Raw genomic sequence first — 19,769 nt, 5'->3', positions numbered from 1 at the left:
GAGTGGGCTGGTGCTGAGTCCGGGTGCTTGACTCGCTTGCATGCACGGACGGACACTGCGTCGGTGCGAGTCAGTCGCGGCGCAGCTGCCTCCTCTTCACTTTGCAGTCGCCGCAGCCCCAGCCATGAGGTCCCTCGCGTTGGGTGCGATCCCGCTCGTCTTGGTCGCTCTCGTCGGCTGCAGAGCTCCGGCATCCTGCCCGAGAGGACAGTTTGTGCTGAAGACTCAGTGTGTCCTCTGCCATCCCACCTGCTCCGAGTGTTTAGGTCATGAGCTTTTTGAGTGCACAACCTGTGGAGTGGGTGAGTGAACGGATATCATGCTTGGAACATTGAAAATCATACACTTTTGACTGCGTGATTAAATTTAATATTTTCTATCGATTCAATAGAGAATCAAAGTGTTTTTGTAGTTTGCATTTAATGGATAGTATTTGTATTAAATGAATGCATACTAAAGTGATTTGTAGTTTAACATTTAACCTTATTAAAACAACCACGGGTGTTTTTTCTAGCAACTCCACTCACAGAGGGACTGTTGACATAGTTAAAAAAAATGTCGGTGTGATCATTTTTCTCCTACGTCTTTGGTGTAATCCGATCGTGTTAGAATGGGCTCTTTGTTAATCCGAGGGAAAGGAGAAAATATCCCCTTTGGCTCAAATTACTTGCACGGTTCACCGGGTTTACCCTCCCTACCACACGCATACATGGACACACACTTGTGGCATGGGCACACGTTTGTGTGTTTTGCAACCGCTGTCTGTAAATCAGTGCACTGTCTTGCAGTATTACACAGCAGCTTTGATGTTGTATTTCAAATAGCATGAAAAGTCATTGTTTTGGAGCTGTCACGTGTGTGTGTGCATGCATGTTGGGCGGTGGAGGAGTTTCAAAAAAGCAAGTGCAGCTTGTGGCCACTCCACTTTTACAGATAATAATCAAGGGATGCCTCAAGGGTCACAACCAGGCCCACAATGTTACCAAAATCAGATACCTTTTCGCTAACCCTAACCCTAATAAGCAGTATGTCAAATGGATGCGAGTCAGAAATAGCTCCTTCCTGAAAAAGCAAATGCATTAGAAGCTTTCTTTGTTTTTGTTTTCTTCCTTCAGATGAAAATGGGCAGGAACGTTTCCTCCACCAAGGTCGTTGTCGGACGCACTGCCCGCGCGGACTGTATCCTGACAGGGGTCGCTATGCTTGCCTGCCCTGCATAGCCAATTGTGAACTGTGCACAGATGGCAACGTTTGCGCCAAATGTCGCGAACGCTACAAACTCCACAACGGGCTGTGCCAAACGGCACTCGCGTGTGATCTAGGTAAACAGGACACCAGATCTTTTGCTGTTGATAAATCCGAGAACAACGGCAAGAACTCGGTATCAGACGCACTGTTGCTTAAATGTGATACAAAGGACAGAATCCAGATAGAGATAAAATGTAATTGCAGAAAATGTCACCAAATGTCAGATTGATGTGGCTCTGTCTTCCAGGACAAGTACAAGATCCCGATACAGGAGATTGCATTGACTGTGAGATGGGCTGCAAAACATGCTCAACAGGTAGTTGTATTACCGTAATTTTCGGACTATAAGTCGCGTTTTTTTTCATAGTTTGGGTGGGGGGGCGACTTATACTCAGGAGCGACTTATATACATATATATGTTGTTGTTTTTTTCACTTTTTTGGGCATTTTATGCCTGGTGCGATTTATACTCCGGTGCGATTTATAGTCCGAAAATTACGGTAGTTTCATTTGTCATTGGTAATCTTTTTTTTTTATTTATTTTGATGTGTTGTTTTTTTTTTTAACAGAAGACCCTGAGGTTTGCAGCAGTTGCTCTCAAGGTTACTTCCTGTAAGTTTTTAATCTTCCATTCATTTTATCTGGCAATGAGTGACATTTACTTCCCGCGCTCACCTTGACGAGACGTAAACATCAGATTATTTGACGTTTGATTCAAAAAGTGTTACAGTCAAACAAGATGCTTGAATAAGAATGTGACTTTGGTGTCGACGGAGTTTCACTCGGAGCGGTAAACCGACCCTTGGCATGGATCACAGTTTGGAGAACTCAAACAGACCTCTTATTGTTTGCTTCTGAGCCTTTTTCTGGCATTGTATGAGTCAGGTTACATCGAGATTCTGTTACCTGAGCCGGAGTGGCGCTCGGAGGTGGGTTGTACTTCAAACAAATAAGTGTAGGCGTATGCAAAGAGTGCGAAAAGATTGTTGGATTTCCAACTTGATAGTTGACCAGGCACTCAAGTTGCCCATTTGCTCTTAAAGGGGAATATTTTAAAAAAAAAAAACTTTTAAATGCTAACTTTTACACAGCTTGTGAATGTCAACTGAGGTTTTGTTTTTTAAAGTACTCAATAAAAAAAAAAAAAGTTGAGTTGAGTCCATAACCATATATTTCTCCTTTTGTGGCACTAATGGGAAAATAATGAGTCTGTCTGCAGGAGTAGCCTCACTTTGAAAAACAAAACAAAAAACCTTGATGGATGTTTGGTATTTATTGACATTTAGCTTCCTCTCGAAGGAAATAAGAATTGACTTTGACAACACTCAGCAGGTTTGCTTCATATCCTGAAGGTTAACATGATGGTGCATCTGCACCATGTTTTACTTCACTTAGACATCAATAAAAGAAAAAAGGGGAGGGGGTGTTGTTGCTCGGGTAATCTCGATGTGCCCTGGCGGAATGGAGATTCTAATATTTGCACAGAGGGATCCTCAAACATCCCGCAGTTTCTCAAGTGGTGCGTTTGCGGAGATCTGCGGCAGATGCTATTGTGCGTGACTTGATTGATACGATGTGGCGCCTCCAGCTGCTCCTTCTCAAAAAGCCAATGCATCCCAGCGCCGCCACGGCAACACCACGGAGATTACAGCCTGGGTTGGACTCTCATTAGGGAAGGTGGCAAAAGCCACCCCGTGGATTTGCCGTGTGACATCTTTGCTGCACGTCTTTACTTTTGCAGGACATTTGGCTCCTGTTTAATAAGTCACAACGGCCCTCAGGGGATACGCAAGACAGGTTAATGATTCCCCGTGGCTCTGAGCTGCAAATAAATGCTAATTAACTTTCTGTATTAAGAGGAAGGAGAATATGTATGAGGAAAATCGGTCGGCATTGTGTTTTTGTATGAAGCCGTAGAACGGCGGCGGGTGCGGTGGATGCTTTATCATTCCTCGTGTCATTTCAAGGGGCGGGACCCGACTGTATCAACATTCATCTTCTTCTATTGTGACACTTTGAAAGGCCCATTTCAAATGTCACAATAGCTCAACATATTGGCATAAAAAAAAGCCAAGTTGAGTTTTGTCAATAATTATTAGCCAAGCTGGGTTGTGCTGTATGATTTAATAAGGGTAAATATTGGGATTGGCATTCCGCTCGGGTTGTTTATTAACTTTTTCCTTTGACAGTTTCAGGCACCGCTGTCGGAAGCACTGCCCCCAGAGCACGTATGAGGAGCCGGGCAGGGGTGCGTGTCTGCCCTGCCCCGTGCCGTGCACAGACTGCACAAGTGATGCACGCTGCCTCGCTTGCCAGCCAGATTACTTCCTAAATGGTACCGCGCTTTGATCATTTCTTTATTATGCTCCCGGGTCAGCAGTTGCACTCCGAGTGTTTTTACACCCAATTTGCGGGAGTCGTTTGTCGGTATGTCGTTTGTCTTCATTTGAATTGCAAATCATGCGCTTGTGTGCAAATGTGCAAATCAAACAAATCAAAGATTTGAAAAACGGGCCTTTTAACAGGGGTGTGTAGACTTTTTCTACCCACTATTTTTCACATATAGTCTTCAGATGATCTTGAGATGGATCACTTGTCAAGACTTTTTACTTCTCTGCCAATGACAGGAGGCGAATGTGTGAAACAGTGCCCCCAACAAACCTTCCGCGACACCACCGGGTGGCGCTGTGAGCCTTGCCACAGCTCCTGCCAATCATGCCATGGGCCTCGGTCAACGGACTGTGACCTCTGTCTCTCGGGTAACGCTCCTCTTCACGGGCAGTGTCCTTTGGCAAACTGTCCACTGGGGCACTACTTTGACGGTGAGGCTAATTTGCAATCTTGAATGTGGCTAATTTTGACAGCTTCATTCCCCCATACTTGAGCAGAGTGGATGCTTAGAGCTGACACACCTTTGAATCCTCTCCTTTGGGGTCACGGCACACCTCCGCAAATCGCTAGCGCTCAGTCAAGAGGCGATTTAGTCAAGCATTTTCAGAAAGCATGGCGATCTTTGCCACCAGTTATATCATTTGGCTACAAAGCAAAAAACATCTCCATTCTAAACAACTGCATGCTGAACAATATTGTTAAATGGATACTTCTTTGAAATTGTTGACGTGTTCATGAATCATCTTGAGTGAGCAAAATTGGATTTGTTTGTTTCAAAATGGACTCAGGCAAGCATTTACCGTATTTTCCGGACTATAAGGCGCACCTCCAAACCTAAAATCTTTTCAAAAGCCGACAGTGCGCCTTATAGTCCAGTGCGCCTTATATATGGACTAAATTCCTAAATTCAAACTGGCCCGAAGCATTGTGTCATAAAATCAAGCATAAGTGGCCTGCTGACTATGAATCATGAATCAAAAAGACTATGGATCATTATTATGTGATTATAAAGTCATTTGTTGCATCTGAAGTTGAAATAAAAAAGCTAAAATGGAGAATGATTTGATTTGGATTAAAAATCTGACATGATGCATTAATGGTGCGCCTTATAGTCCGGTGCGCCTTATATAAGGATTAAGTTTTAAAATGGGCCATCCATTGAAGGTGCGCCTTATAGTCCGGTGCGCCTTATAGTCCGGAAAATACGGTAATTCTTTAGTGCTGCAATAATATCACAGCCTGCTTTCATGTGATTCGTGTGTGTGTGTGTTTTCATTCTAGCCGAGTCCAGTAAATGTCACACATGTGATGTCTCCTGCAAGACCTGCTTCGGCCCACGGGCGCTGGATTGCTCTTCGTGTTTTAAAGGTACAAATACCTCCAGCCGCCCAGTCAAATTCCCACGTGAAACAACTCACTGCCTTGTGATGTCACAGACTATTTCCTGGACCAGGAAAGTTCTTGCGTGACGCACTGTCCCCCCGGCTCCTACGCTAACTCGGCCACTCAGCTGTGCGAAAACTGCTCGCCAAACTGCGAGGCCTGCGTGGGCTCGAGCGATAACTGCGTGGACTGTTCCAAAGGTGGCTTGAAGCTTTTTCTCCACCAGGGGAGGTGCTGGTCAAATTGCCCGGAGTAAGCTGCACTGTCGTCGTTGTGTGTGAATGGTGAGAAATGCAATGGAGTGTGGGATGGCTTGACTTTGTTTGCAGAGGTTACTGGGAGACAGCAGAGGGATGGTGCAGCGCCTGCGACCATTCCTGCCTGACATGTGAAGGGGCCAGTACAAAGTGTCTGTCGTGTGCAGACGGCCACTACTTGGAGGGCGGCGTGTGCGGCCTCAACTGTTCACTGGGCGCTTACCCTGCAGATGACGCCACCTGCAGGCGCTGCCCCCCTCATTGCGATATTTGCTCGGATGACAGGACCTGCTTCAGTGAGTAGACATTTTTGAATTGTTTTTATATCTTATTTTAAATATGTTATATTTTTTTCAAATATATGCAAAATATCATATATTCAATCATTTAGATGATAAATAGTTTACCGTAATTTTCGGACTATAAGTCGCGGGTTTTTTTCATAGCTTGGGTGGGGGGGCGACTTATACTCAGGAGCGACTTATATACATATATATGGTTTTTTTTTCACTTTTTTGGGCATTTTATGGCTGGTGCGACTTATAGTCCGAAAATTACGGTAGTTGAAATATTTCAGAAAAGGCTACCGTTGCTTTTCCATCTCCCTCCAGAGTGCAGCTTCTTGTATCTGATGCTGAACGGCGCCTGTAAGGCCAATTGTCCCACGGGCTACTACGAGGACATGGAGGAGGGGCGTTGCGGTCTGTGCCACCCGACCTGTGCCAGCTGTTCTGGGCCTTTGGCGGATGACTGCGAGACCTGCTCCACGTTCAGTCCCAAACTTTATAAGGGCGCATGCTCAAAAGAGTGCCCGACCGGCACCTACTATGAAGCTGCAGCCACGGAGTGCCAAGGTGAAATCGACACCACTAATCCAAAACTATGCTCGCATAGTTTCCTGAGCGTGTTTGTCGGATGCGCAGAGTGCCACCAGACGTGTGTGAGCTGCTCCGGTCCAGACCCCGACCAGTGCACCCAATGTGAACGAGGCCTGGTCCTGGATCCCAACACTTTGCTGTGCGGCGTGACCGGTGATAGCGACTGCCCGCCGAGGACCTTCCTGCACGACGACCAGTTCACCTGTATGGGCTGCCACCGCCACTGCTACTCCTGCGAGGGGCTCGGCAGAGATGAATGCCTGACGTGCGCTGTCCCCCGATACCTGCACAGTGAGTTTCCATCGGTGTTCATCTCTTCTCATCAGAAGTGCTTTAAAGCACCTCATCTTTTACTGACATATTGGACATACATACATATTGAAGACGCATTTTGAGAAATGGGCGGATAACAAGAGATTTATTTAGTTTATTTAAAAAAAAAAAAAAAAATACCGTATTTTCCGGACTGTAAGGCGCACCTAAAAACCTAAAATTTTCTCAAAAGCCGACAGTGCGCCTTATAGTCCGGTGCGCCTTATATATGGACTAAATTCCTAAATCTAAACTGGCCCGAAGCATTGTGTCATGAAATCAATCATAAGTGGCCCGCTGAAGACTATGAATCATGAATCAAAACGACTATGGATCCTTATTTTGTGATTATAAGTTAATTTGTTGCGCCTGAAGTTGAAATAGTAATGATAAAATGGAGAATGATTTGATTTGGATTAAAAATCTGACATGATGCGCCTTATATAAGGACAAAGTCTTAAAATAGGCCATTAATTGAAGGTGCGCCTTATAGTCCGGTGCGCCTTATAGTCCGGAAAATACGGTAGTCTAATTTTTTATTTTCTCCTTTTTTATTTTATACTATAGGTGGGCCAATCCGACTCAATAAAAAGTCAATTTTGCGTCGTAAAATATATTCTAAATAAATAAATGTGCAAAGTATATCAAGCGGTGCAATAATGTGATTGTTTCATGGCCACAATAAAAAATAGAAAGGGACAATGTCATTGATTGTCCTTGAGAGGAGAATAAAGCCAGGCGTGTCTGCGGGTTGTTTTACAGACAGGACCTGCGTGAGCGAATGTCCTGTCGGTACGTACACCAGCGCGCAGGAGGCGGACGGAACCCAGCTGGGCTTGTGTTTGCCGTGCGATCACGTGTGCGCCACCTGCACGGGGTCCTCGCCCAGAGACTGCCTCACGTGTTCCCCGAGATCCCTGCGCCTCCTTCATCTCTGTGTCCGCCATTGTCCCACAGGGTACCGGGCCCGACGGCATCTCCTAATGCTGACTTTGTATCGAGATATCATCTCTTGTTCCTCTTCCCGCAGGTACTACCAAGCGGGCTCCCGTTGTGAGAAATGCCACCACTCGTGTGAGATGTGCTCAGGTCCCGGGCCCGAATCCTGCCGGGCCTGCCTGCCTCCCCTCCTGGAGGTGCGAGGCACCAAGCTGTGCGTGGAGCGCTGCCCTCAGCGTTTCTACCGACTGGACGACGTGTGCCTGCAGTGCCACATCAGTTGCCACACCTGCGCAGGTGACCGTCAAGCGACAACAAAGGCCGCCATTTTGTTAGCAAACGATGTTTGTTTTTGTCAGACGCCTCACCTCAGAGCTGTGTGACGTGCGACAATGGCAGCACGCTAAAGGACAAAGTCTGCTATCCACGCTGCGAGGAGGGGAAATACTTCACTGAAAAGGTTTGCAGCAAACACAATGTTGACGGTTTTATGGCACGATATTGTCGTCGTTCCTCATCTGTGTTTGATTAGCGGCTAATTTGTTCCTGCTTGCGACTCCAAACTCAAATGAACTTTCCCTATTGAAATGAATAGAAACACCTTTCATCTATCCCAAAAATTATTTCGTAGGACTGGGGAAAAAAAAATCAGCAAACAAATTGGTTGACAGAAAAATGTCCGCCTTGAAACGAATACAGTGATCCCTCGCTACTTTGCGTTTCGTTTATCGCGGCTTCGCTACATCGCGGATTTTTTTTTCAAAATTCAAAAACATTTAAAAGTCAAAATAAAACTTCTAAATTGAGGAAACACGCGTCTAACCTTTCGGACAATACAGTATTGCTCCAAATGTTCGTTTACATTACTGTTTTCGCGTGTTAGCACGATCGCGAATTAGCATCTTTCCGCTAACTCGTTAGCCTGCCCAGTACTTCTTGTTGGTGACCGTACTTTGCGGATTTCGCTAATCGCGGGTGTTTTTTGGAACCAATTATCCTCGATAAACGAGGGATCGCTGCATATGCTAATTAGAAAGCACGTTTGGAATTAAAAAGCACCTTTTCTGCAATGGCCGCCGCCGTAGGCCACCTGCGCGGGATGTGACCGCTCGTGCAAGCATTGCAGCGGGCCCAGACCTGACCACTGCCTGACCTGTCACCGAGATTCCGGCCTTCACGCCGTGGAGAGCCGCTGTGCCCGCTGCTGCCAGGCGGGGGGGAACCGCACGGATTGCTGCGTCTGCGACAGCCGCTCAGGTTCACCACACACACTTTGTGATATCGCTCTCGAGTGTGCGTTTTGATCGGGTCGCTTACTTCTTGGTAGGTCTGTGCGTGGAGGCCCCCGAACCCAAGTCAATGGACGAGCCGGTAACAGACAACAACATGTCTTCGAGCGTCCTCAATCACGCGTCGACCGCCGCCGCCGCGCCTGTCGCCCTGCTGGCGGCGCTGGTTTTGGCTCTGCTCGCCTTCGCCTTGTTGAAGGCCCGAACCGGGAGGAGGCTTTGCTGGAAGCGGAGTTACGAGAGACTGAGCGGCGGCCCCAACATGCCTCACGGCGTCCCCGAACCGGACAGCGGCGACGAGGTGGACGTGGTGTACACCAGTCGAGGCGGCTCCGTGTACCGTCGTTACAGTTTTATCCACGAGCATGATGCCAACGCCGATCAGAATGTAGATGAGAGTACTTGTCTCAACCAGTCCTAGTAAAGACCCACCAAAAACCATTTAGGACAATGGTCGCATACGTAGACCTGCAAAAAAATGACATCAAAACACTGTAATGTGTATGCCTGGCCACTAGTTGGCGATGTCACTTTGTGTTGTTTGAATGACGCTCAAGCAGTGGGAAAGTAATTGTGACATTTTGTATTTGTTGCGCTTTAAGTTATCTTGTTAATATTAGGTGGTCTAGTGCAGTTTCACAACTTTCATTTTATATTAGAAAAACGATTTGCTGATATCGAAGAGACGTGAAGGAATGGGGTCGAAATACAAAAAGTCCTGCCGAGCGACAAAAACAGATATGCTCAAACGTCATTGAATAAAGCACATAAACAGAAAAGTATATTCACATATTAAATCAATAAAAGAAACATTTTAAGCATATAATTATACCTACACACCAAATCAATAAAGAAGACATAACTAGACATTTTTGATAGGTGGTAATGACAAAGGTTTTTATAACTTTATGATCTGATATATATTTCTGAGCACTTTGAAATAACAAATGTTTTGGGATATATTGCCTGAATAGCTTAATGACCCTTTAATGCATGCCTGATGATTCTCTAAATCACGGACACTGCCCAAGTCGTCTAAAAATGTTCAGTACTTGATTGTATCTTATGTTTTGACTAATGCCAGTTTTCGATGACTACTGAACGTTCTGGACAGAGGGAAATATTTTGCCTAACAAAGAAAAGATATGGTTGGAAGCATGATTCAACTAAGAATAAAATGACGTAAGCAAAGACATGGAGTATCAAAAGAACAAACTTTGCATAGTTAGGGAACATTAATAGATGAATGATGTCACAGCCAAAAGCTCACATCATTCCGTACAAAATGGCAAAACTGAAAGAATGATGAAAGAAATGAGGTGCGACAGTGTAGGTGCAAGAATGGGGGAGAATGTTTACAGGAAGGTCACTTGGAGATAAAAACCAGCAGGTGCCAGAGGGAGTCACCCAAGGACTGGGCCAAAGATCATCGCCAAGGCCGAAAGACGGGATGGAAGACGGCAGCCCCCACACACTCACCGAATCGCCCATAACCACGGCGATCTTGCCCCACCCCAAAGACTCCTCACCCAGCAAACCGGCATGTGCAACTGAATATAAGCTGACCAAAGAACCTTGAATGTTGCCTTTTCGGAATGGAGACTTTCTGCTCTTGAAAGGCCCAGCGCTGTATTGTACTTTCCTGAAAGCAGAGCTTTCTTAACAAGAATTGTAATTGAACTCAACCAACCTGTGTAAGTCTCATTTCTGCTTCAGTGTCTTAGCATTTTCCTAAATCTGAAGAAATCAAACGAGCACGCAGTGAGTACCGTATTTTCCGGACTATAAGGCGCACCGGACTATAAGGCGCACCTTCAATGAATGGCCAAATCAATCCAATCAAATCCAAATCAAATCATTCTCCATTTGATCTTTTTTATTTCAACTTCAGACGTAACAAATGACTTTATAATCACAAAATAATGATCCATAGTCTTTTTGATTCATGATTCATAGTCTTCAGCGGGCCACTTATGATTGATTTCATGACACAATGCTTCGGGCCAGTTTCAATTTAGGAATTTGGTCCATATATAAGGCGCACCGGACTATGAGGCGCACTGTCGGCTTTTGAGAAAATCCTAGGTTTTTAGGTGCGCCTTATAGTCCGGGAAATACGGTAAATTGGATAACAGGTGATTGGCAATGGCTTTTGCCATGAGGCGCAGATAGCGCTCTCCCTAAATTGTTGACAAAATCCAACAGAAGCATATTTATTTTTAATGATATCCGTCAAGACAGAGCGGCTCAACGTTTGAATGAGTACATGATCGTTTTTCCGCACATCGCTACCTAACAACAATTCACAAGCAAAGCAAGAAACCAATACAATCGTTTCCAATTGATTAAAGATGTTTCAGAGCGGGGGATTTGGACTTTCTCGTACAAAGTGCCTGCATTTTGATACTGTCATGGATGAAGGCATATGGGAGTAAAACATTGACACGGGAGTAAAACGTTGACACGTCAGTAAAACGTTGACACCTAAGGGAATACAAAGTGCCTTTTTTTTTCTCGATGTTTTGCTGTCAGTGAACTGTCGTGAACAGAAACCACGGTAACATACATCACAACAGCTTTAGAGATTGACAATAAAGCTGACTTTGACTTTGACTTTGAATATCACAAAGGAACCGGGGACGAATCGTGACAGCTCCAGTGAATACTCGCTGGTGGGATGTACGGGTCAAAATCATCGCAGGTCTAATGAGTTTGGAAAGATAGTTGTTACACATTAACAATTTCAAGGTGGTTACTTTCCTTGTGTAAACTGTGAGATCGGTCGTAGAAATTTCTTATCAGGTGATAAACACATGGTGACCTCTCCTAAAGGTTTTTCGATTGCAAAGGCAAGCGGCAATGAAGATTTCCAACAAGAAAAGGATTTTGGCCAAGTTCTTAAAAGGCCCATGGCTTCCGAGGATCTTTTCCTTCATCCTTTTGGGTGTGTTTGTTTTGCTCGTCCGATGGAAAACGGACCTTGATCCGACCATACCGCAGCAAATCAAGACTGACCTGCCTGCCTGCTCTGCGATCATCACGGGAGACGTGGCGGGTCGCGAAAACGACTTACAAGTCCTTTTATCGTCCAGGAGGAGGCAAGTTCTGCTATCTGAGGACTTCTACCTGAACGCGACCCAAGATTGTCAAGCTTATATAACACGGAGAGGCTTCTTTATGGTTCCTCTGAGTGAAGAAGAGAAGGATTTCCCCATCGCGTACTCAATGGTGATCCACGAACAGATTGAAATGTTCGAGCGGCTCCTGCGTGCCATTTACATGCCTCAGAACATCTACTGCGTCCACGTGGACCGGAAATCCACTGCGGACTTCCATAAAGCCGTGGAAGCCATCGTCTCCTGCTTTGAGAACGTATTCGTAGCTAAGAAATTAGAAAATGTGGTTTACGCCTCATGGTCGCGAGTACAGGCCGATTTGAACTGCATGGAAGGTTTATTGGGATCCCGGGTTCGGTGGAGGTACCTGCTCAACACATGCGGGACGGACTTTCCAATTAAGACCAACCGAGAGATGGTGCGAGCTTTGAAGCTCCTCAACGGGAGGAACAGCATGGAAACAGAAGCCACGAATGACTACAAGAAGCAACGTTGGCAGTATCACTTTAACATCACCGACTCCATCGTCAGAACCGACGTGAAGAAAAGCCCACCTCCCATTCAGAGTCCAATGTTCACTGGGAATGCGTACTTTGTGGTCAGTAGGGCCTTTGTGGAACACGTGATGCAGGACCTGGAAGTTCACGCGTTACTGGAGTGGGAGAAGGACACGTACAGCCCCGACGAGCATTTGTGGGCCACCTTGCAGCGAATGCCCTCCGTGCCCGGATCGATACCCGCAAACGCCAAATACGACACGTCGGACATGCATGCCATAGCCCGCATGGTCAAATGGAGTTATTTGGCAGGGGACGTGAGGAAAGGGGCTCCTTATGAGCCATGCAAAGGGGAGAATAGAAGAGCGGTTTGCGTGTATGGAAGCGGAGACCTGGCGTGGATCTTAAGACAACATCACCTCCTCGCTAATAAGTTTGATCCAATGGTGGACGACATTGCTATTAGATGCTTGGAGTCTATTTTGTATTTTAAAGCTTTAGGTTATGGAGTTCAGTAAGTATTTGGCATCATTTGACATTGAGTTAACCACTATCATTGTTCATTTCAGTTTCGCAGTTTCGCGGATTAATTTTGTACCGTATTTATTTGGTGTGTAATTGGACTGTTGGTCGATAGACTGTGTTAATCTGAAAGTGAGTCAAAACTATTTCAAAATCAGTCTAGTTTTCTATTTTTGCTGATGATTAGTGAATGTAAAATTCTCGCAAATTCAGATTTTCTTTTTTTTTTTTACACCTACAGAGAGCAATGGCTACAGGATTATTTTTTAACGTACGTTCATTATTACTATAAATGTATATTGTGTTGTATATGTTAAATGTGTTAGTTTGAAATTAATGAGATTTTTTCCCGTTATCACATAGAAGTATCATCAATGCGCCACGAAATTTGGTGTTATTATTTGCTCTTGGGCTTTTTTAATATGTTACATAAAATTAAGACTAAGGGGAGGGTTAAATCCAACATCAATCTAATTTGCTGCTTCATCAGTAGGTGAATTAATCAAATCATATCTAAATAATAACCACGTGGAGGCTCTAGTTTTTGTCTCTGACCATTTAGTTTAATGGGTTTAGTAATATGTGTACAGTGCATCTCATTAGTCAGATTACACAATCAGTGGCTTTTTTGTTGTTTTTTTTCAAATTTAATTAACGTCCATGGAATAAACCGTTACATTGTCCGATACACCCACGAACATTATCCCCAGGTTTTCTCAGAAAATATTACATGGACCATTCTGAAAACACAGGCAGTCATGTGACCCATTTTCTATGTAAAGCCTTGATTTTCTTTTTTTTGCTGTCAACGCTGTACAGTCATTTATGGATTACAGTGCCGCCTAGTGGTCAAATTGAAAATTACCTACGTGCTATGTTCCTACGTCAACGGCAACGTTTGGCAATTTATGTAAATAGAAAAATAAAACTTTTGACTAATGGCATAGAGAAAATGGTGTCCACAGAAGTTGCATATTTGTTGGCCGGCAAAGTGAGGGTGGGCTTTTCCCAGTTGAATCAAAATGTGCAAAAAGCCTGTAAAGGAGTTGGGTGGGGTCAGAGACCTAAAATGCACTTTTAAAATCAGAGCAACAATAAAAATATATTACTTTCTCTCATTTTGTCACCTCTTTTTGAATATAAATATATATTTCAACGTAATAAAGCAGTACATGCAGCGATCGTTGATTCAAATGTAACAGAGTGCCTTAAATAGCGAGTAGATACAACAGTAAGTAGAGAAAACCGTTTGCACACGGTACGGCGGCGGTAAATTAAAACAAAACAAGTCCTATCAACCTCTTGGACAGCACGAAAGGGCAAGCTGCTTAAAGTCACGCAACTCGTAAAATGTTCCACAATGTTAAGAGGCAGCGTCGCTTCAACAAGGCACTTTTCCCGATGCAAAACTTTTCCAGTCACATCACCCCCAAAACACAAACACGCGCAAACAAAGAGTGGCAGCGATTCCAACATTCTTCATCGTCCTTGGCATTTTGGCGGGATCACTGGGGAAGGGCGGCGGCGGCCATCTCCACTTTGCCCTGCGCTTCCTGGTCGATCCTGCGCATATAGAACAGACAGGCAGAAAAATCAAAATAATGCATTGTTCGGTCTTTCCTGTTCTGTGCAAGCTTTTTGTCCTTTTTTGTTTGTTGACTGTCAAATTGCGTGTTTTCACTCGTTCTTTTTTTTCCCCTTCATGTTCATCAGGAGTGTGCAACATTTTCGGTCAAGTTGGGTTTCAAAATGAGTTGTCCTCAAACATCCCTTCCAACCAAAATCAAAAAAAAAAAAAAAAAATGAGGAGCCTTCACGGCAAAACTGTGCAGAGGAAATCAACGTGCGGATGTAAGCAAGAACGAGGCTTGTGACCGTTAGGTTTTGCGGTGAGTCATGCAAACAAGTTGTGAGGCCTCCACTCAGTGCACCATGAGAACGCCCAGTTATCGTGTAACCACGGTGACCGTGTCCAACTACTTCTTGGTGACTACACCCGCTTCCATTAAGCCAACAAGGTCGAACCCACCAAATATTTAAAAAAAAAAAAAAAAAAAAGTCCCATTGTAAATTTTTCAATGAAAACAAACTTCTTGGTAGTGCCACAGAGATGTTTGGAATAAAACACATTTTCAAAGTGATGAACGACATGTTATTGGTTTGAGATACAAATCGAAATTATTCTATTCATTATGGGGGTGTGGGGGGGGGTGCTGGGGGTGCAACTTATAGTTGTTAGTTTTTGTGAAAGGCAACCAAATCCGAGTTGAAAAACACGTGATACCTTTTACAGCTTTTCTTATTTTTTTCTTCGTCAAACCTTTGGAAGGGGAATGGAAATGACGATTTAGGAGGAGAGAGGGGGGGGGAAAAAAAAAAGACAACAACCATACATTGAAATTAGCAAATGTATATGATCGAAATTGTTGCAACGATCGTAAGGCATAAAACAAGACTGCAGTTTTGGCAGCATTTGTCAATACTGCGTCCCGATATTTGAAAACGCCTTTACATTTTGTGATTTGTGTTTGATCATCATTACTGAGGAAACCAAAATAAAAATTTGATGCTTTATTCAAACAAATTGCGTCTTTTCAATGTGGAGATTTTGGGTCCACTTATAGTGTCCTTAAAAGACCCAAATATAAAAAAAGTGGTTCTTGTGTATTCACAATCACCTGATCGACTTTGGCTAAAACCATTTTCCGGAAAGGCAACCTCTCGACCACAACTGATTCCCACTCACTAATGTCGTTGTATAAATGTGGACTTTTTCCGCCGATATTGCGTCTGGAAAAGTATTCGATTTTCACGGTGGGTCAAAGAATCTCTTGCTTGAGACAGGAAGACACAGCGCATGGCTTGTTTCAAACACGCAGGAGGAAAAGGAAGAATACGTGCGAGTACTTACAGCTTGATACACTCTGGAATGGACACGTACTCCATCGGGACTAGCGCTGCGAGCTCCGTCAGGCTGTAGACAAACTGGAGTTTTTGACTAAATTTGGAGCTGTCAAAATAAGAAAATGAAGTTGAAGCATTTTCCAAAAGAGGTGCGCTTTTGTCAACATTGGCCGTTACCTAATGAAAGGTTTCGTGAGTGCCAGCAGGGTGCGAATGAACCAAGAGGGATGGACGATGATCAACGATTTTAAATTCTTCCTTAACCTGCAACACAGGAACGGAAGCCATACTGAAAATGTTTTTTTTTTTTTTTTTAAATTAAAGTGCCGCTTACCTTCTATCGATCTGCTGATAACATTTCCGGAGCCAGCCGACGGTTGGCATTTTTTTCCGCGACGTGGCGCCGTTGAGATACACAATCATATAGTTCTCGGCCACCAGGAGCTCCAGCGTGCCGATGACGTACCTGCGAGCGTTTTCGTAGCGTTTTCGTAGCGTGAGCGACGACGCTCGGAAAATGTTTGCAAACAAAATACTCACTTGAACAAATTGTCCATGATGTATCTGTAATTTGGCTGACTGCTCTCGGGCATGAAGCACACGGCGAACACAATGATGGCATTCAAGCCGTCGCCGTAGTAACCTGAAGAGGAAAAACATGTCGATTCTCAGGAATCTCAATTTGGGTTTGAGCTGGAATCGACTTGGGGCACGGCTCAAGCGACTGACCTCCGTGGCTAATAACGCGCTTGTAAGGATCAATGGCCGTCATGTCCACTCGGTGGTCCTGGTCTCCGATGCGAAACACCCTCCAGCGCCGGCCCTCGTCCCTCTCCTCCGAGGCCGAGAACTGATGGACCGACTCCACGCCCTTTTCTAGTAGCTCGGTAGTTTTGGGCTTGGGGAGATCGTCTGAGAGGAAAGTAGGTGGCATCGGGTGGTTAGCGCGCGTTTCGTATTCCCTCGAGGTTGGAATGAATCATCATTTGATCGATAGACTAATCAATCGGGATCGCCGAGGTGCATCTGAATTGCAAAACAAATCTCTCCCGTTTTATTTTTTTTGGACATTAACGAGTGGATGATCCTTGCAAGTCACAGTGACAAATGAAAGTGGTGGGGAAAGCAAAGAATCAATTACGTGGAGAATCACGGTGAAACGATTTACGGATATCGCAGATATTCCGCCGGCTGCGCAGTACGCTTTCAAACCTCCAGAATGACTTTCCGAAAAGTCAGGCTGTTGTATACCTTGCACGTCTGAATTACTATTAAAAACAATTGACAATATTTAGGATGAAATGTATACATGCATTACATGGACTTCTTCAAATGCAATTGGAAGAAAGGCAAAGTCATGCACCAAAAAAATTCAACGGAAGTGCTTGTGATTTCTTTTTTTTTGGGAGAGAAAAGTGATGACACAACATAATCTGAACAGCAAGGTTTGATTGACCATAAATTGGTGGGGTCCGGGGACTCTCCGAGGAACCTTACCACGAGCGAGAAACCTGTCGCTGGCCTGTGGCCTGTTTCAAGGCCGGCAATGGAAACAATCCTTCCACGTGAAAAAGCGGAAGGCAGCAGTGTGGAAAGACAAAAACAACACAGCATATTTTAACTCCACTGTAGTTCCCGACTGAACCAAAGGTGGGGGACCAATGACGAGAAAATACGGCAAAGTTGACCGAGCAGCGCGTTGGAAATAGTGACGTCAAAGGTCCGTTTACCTTCCCATTCAAACTCATTACTGTTGTCGGAAGGCGTGTCCATGCCGTCCAAGTCCAGCTCCGTACTTTCATCCAACTCATCGGAAAGAATGGAACCGTCGCTGCGGTCGAGTGTGAGGCTGATATCGGGAGCCGTCAGCTTCTTTTTCTTCTTCCCGTGGTTCACTAGAAAGCCGGTGGTGAGAAACGTGGAGAATGATGAGCGTGATCAAGTCTGTGAGGATTTCTTGAGAACAGGAAATAAAACATTTCTTTGGCCCAGCCAAAGTTCACCGAGTTTAATGAACACAATTGACATTTTGATGAGTTCATTTTGCTTTGTGTCATCGTCCACACCCACAACTCAGAACACGGCGTGGCGCAACAATTAAGTAGCGCTTTAATAATCAATTGGGAGCCAGAAAAATGGAATTCTAATCTAGACAACATTGCATTAAAAAAATTGATCATCACGAAACATTTCTTATAATCCCTTGTATTGCCTCTCAATAAACGCTGCAGCTTCCTGTTCTTTCATTATGTGGTGCAGCAACAAAAGCTTTTGTTTACCTGGATCGCCCTCTTCAGACGCTCCTGCAAACAACTCCTCTTCAAGCTCCTCCTCCTCCTCAGGTAGAGGCCTAACGGGCAGAACGTAATCGCTTAAGTATTTTTTTTCCGGCTGCGTGTGGGCGCTCGTCATACTACCGTGGAAAGTCCTCGTCCTGCCACTCTTCCTTAAGCTCGACTCCCTCCATCCTTAATCGAGCCTCTGTCGTGGCAACCGATTCCTGGCGCTCCAGGCTGGGGGTGGGGGGGAAGAAAACAAACAACAACAAATGTCACCGTTAAAACGCAAATATGTTCAATACGAGCAAAGACAGAGAAGCCATTTTAGTTTGCTTCAAACTGTGTGTACAGAAAAAGCAGAAATTGTTGATAGTGTAATCAACACCTCGCACACTGACACAACCAGATATCAAATCGAGAACTGCTCGATTAACCGTAATTGTGAGTTGCATCCCATAATTACGATATTGCGAAATATGGCAGAGACTCACGAGGAGCGAGCCTTGATGAGATCTTGTTGCAGACAGCTTAGAGATGATTTCCGATTCATTTCAGATCCGAAAGTGAGCCATCATAATACTGCCGGGTCCATGACACGCTATCGTTCCCTAATCTTTGCACCATCATGAAGTCTCTCCAACTGTTACGGTTTACTCCTTGCCACCTAGTCAGATCATTGAAAAGCTTTCACGCTGGTGTTTAAGGCTCAGTTGCGGGAAACCACAATCCCTCTCGCTAATGCTGATCCTCTGTACGTTTGCCACACAGTGCTGCCTTTGATGCAATAATCGCATCCATGACTGCCACTTGCGAAGCCAGACGCATTAGCATGCCGGGCATTCGGTAATTGACAATACTGAGGGTATTTATGTTTAGCTTGGAGTGCTACACAAGAATGTGTACTGGTCCATGAGAGGACGGGCGGGTTGAGATGATGAAACATTGCTGATGTTTTAGTTGAGCACATATCACTCACTTTGAAATGGGTGTTGTTGAAATGAGTCAACTTCAATGCTGATGGCAATGTTACCGAGCAGTTTAAATCAAAGTTGTCAAAGTCTTTGTCTGTATGGCTGCCATTTAAAAAGGAATCGCAGCACAATTACTGGAGCCAAGGTATGCGCAATTTACGGCTTGTCAAACTACATTTAGATTCCGGAACCTAACATGGAAAAAAACAACAACACTCCATTGCAAAAATAAGTCTTACGATCACACCATTAATGCCCAAGTGCACTGGTAAAACTATTTATACAGCTTTTGTAGCCGATTGCGCGTGTTAGCAGCCTGTACACGTCACAAAATACCTTCCACTGGGTCCATCTGCAGAGCACGGCCGAGGAAGGTTCACCGGAACACCAAGGTTGTGTTCATTATCTGGGATCGTCCTTTCCTGCGAACCGCTGCTTGTTTTGGTTGAACTCTCTTCAAGTGCCTCCTCGCCATTTTCCACTGTGGACGCCGTGCTGTGCTGGAGCTCGTCCAGCTCCTCCTCGTCTACTTCTCCCGACACCCCAGAAGACGAAGGACTGGACGTGGGTCTGTTCCCAAGACTCTTTTGAGTCTGCCTGGCTGTGGCAAAATCTGGGCGACTATTGTTCAAGTTTGTGTCACTCACACCCTTCAAAGTCGCCTCGCTTTCTATCTCATCTGAAGCCATGACGTCCGCCTACCAACACCCGGTGCTACGGTGCGAGAAGAAACACCGGTTTGTTGCGTAATAACTCTCAAGCAGACCCCCGAATGTGACACAA

At 44.8% G+C, this 19,769-nt stretch overlaps 3 protein-coding genes across 6 annotated transcripts; 2 read left to right on the top strand and 1 right to left on the bottom strand.

Moving 5' to 3' along the window:
- Window positions 1–58: 58 nt before the first annotated feature.
- On the top strand, window positions 59–10,382 carry LOC133156796 (proprotein convertase subtilisin/kexin type 5). Of its 2 annotated transcripts, none has more exons than XM_061282774.1 (16): window positions 59–302; window positions 1,116–1,322; window positions 1,496–1,564; window positions 1,818–1,860; window positions 3,438–3,583; window positions 3,876–4,070; window positions 4,921–5,007; window positions 5,076–5,274; window positions 5,352–5,575; window positions 5,891–6,133; window positions 6,203–6,448; window positions 7,232–7,427; window positions 7,500–7,705; window positions 7,768–7,868; window positions 8,494–8,665; window positions 8,736–10,382. In XM_061282774.1, the coding sequence occupies exons 1-16, from the start codon at window positions 125–127 to the stop codon at window positions 9,116–9,118; spliced, it is 2,895 nt and encodes a 964-aa protein (XP_061138758.1). In that variant the 5' UTR covers window positions 59–124; the 3' UTR covers window positions 9,119–10,382. The 2 variants fall into 2 exon arrangements, with proteins under 2 accessions (XP_061138758.1, XP_061138759.1); XM_061282775.1 differs by having other exon boundaries at window positions 6,203–6,452; window positions 7,236–7,427.
- A 1,174-nt stretch (window positions 10,383–11,556) lies between these two features.
- On the top strand, window positions 11,557–12,853 carry gcnt3 (glucosaminyl (N-acetyl) transferase 3, mucin type). The gene has a single exon (XM_061282779.1). It carries the CDS (start codon window positions 11,557–11,559, stop codon window positions 12,826–12,828), a length of 1,272 nt encoding a protein of 423 aa, XP_061138763.1. The 3' UTR covers window positions 12,829–12,853.
- Window positions 12,854–13,373: 520 nt separating this feature from the next.
- Window positions 13,374–19,675, bottom strand: bnip2 (BCL2 interacting protein 2). Of its 3 annotated transcripts, none has more exons than XM_061282777.1 (11): window positions 19,323–19,675; window positions 18,154–18,249; window positions 18,016–18,086; window positions 17,467–17,631; window positions 16,466–16,648; window positions 16,277–16,379; window positions 16,071–16,202; window positions 15,914–16,000; window positions 15,744–15,842; window positions 15,117–15,152; window positions 13,374–14,395 (listed from the first exon to the last, which is right to left on the bottom strand). In XM_061282777.1, exons 1-11 carry the CDS (start codon window positions 19,673–19,675, stop codon window positions 14,338–14,340), a joined length of 1,383 nt encoding a protein of 460 aa, XP_061138761.1. In that variant the 3' UTR covers window positions 13,374–14,337. The 3 variants fall into 3 exon arrangements, with proteins under 3 accessions (XP_061138761.1, XP_061138760.1, XP_061138762.1); XM_061282776.1 differs by having other exon boundaries at window positions 17,467–17,641; window positions 18,017–18,086; XM_061282778.1 differs by lacking the exon at window positions 15,117–15,152 and having other exon boundaries at window positions 17,467–17,641; window positions 18,017–18,086.
- Window positions 19,676–19,769: the final 94 nt, after the last annotated feature.

This window comes from Syngnathus typhle, linkage group LG7, assembly GCF_033458585.1.
Source record: "Syngnathus typhle isolate RoL2023-S1 ecotype Sweden linkage group LG7, RoL_Styp_1.0, whole genome shotgun sequence".
NCBI lineage: Eukaryota > Metazoa > Chordata > Actinopteri > Syngnathiformes > Syngnathidae > Syngnathus > Syngnathus typhle.
This window is presented reverse-complemented; position numbering and strand designations above follow the sequence as displayed.

What these genes read in the sequence shown, in the direction of transcription:
- LOC133156796 (XM_061282774.1), top strand. Translation starts at nt 125, where the DNA reads ATGAGGTCCCTCGCGTTGGGTGCGATCCCGCTCGTCTTGGTCGCTCTC. An exon ending in TGCTGGTCAAATTGCCCGGA is followed by an intron (nt 5,275 to 5,351) that starts GTAAGCTGCACT and finishes CTTTGTTTGCAG; the next exon opens with AGGTTACTGGGAGACAGCAG. An exon ending in CGTCTGCGACAGCCGCTCAG is followed by an intron (nt 8,666 to 8,735) that starts GTTCACCACACA and finishes ACTTCTTGGTAG; the next exon opens with GTCTGTGCGTGGAGGCCCCC.
- gcnt3 (XM_061282779.1), top strand. Translation starts at nt 11,557, where the DNA reads ATGAAGATTTCCAACAAGAAAAGGATTTTGGCCAAGTTCTTAAAAGGC.
- bnip2 (XM_061282776.1), bottom strand. Translation starts at nt 19,675, where the DNA reads ATGGCTTCAGATGAGATAGAAAGCGAGGCGACTTTGAAGGGTGTGAGT. An exon ending in CGTCTGAAGAGGGCGATCCA is followed by an intron (nt 17,642 to 18,016) that starts GGTAAACAAAAG and finishes TTTCTCACCACC; the next exon opens with GGCTTTCTAGTGAACCACGG. An exon ending in ATCATGGACAATTTGTTCAA is followed by an intron (nt 16,203 to 16,276) that starts GTGAGTATTTTG and finishes AAACGCTCGCAG; the next exon opens with GTACGTCATCGGCACGCTGG.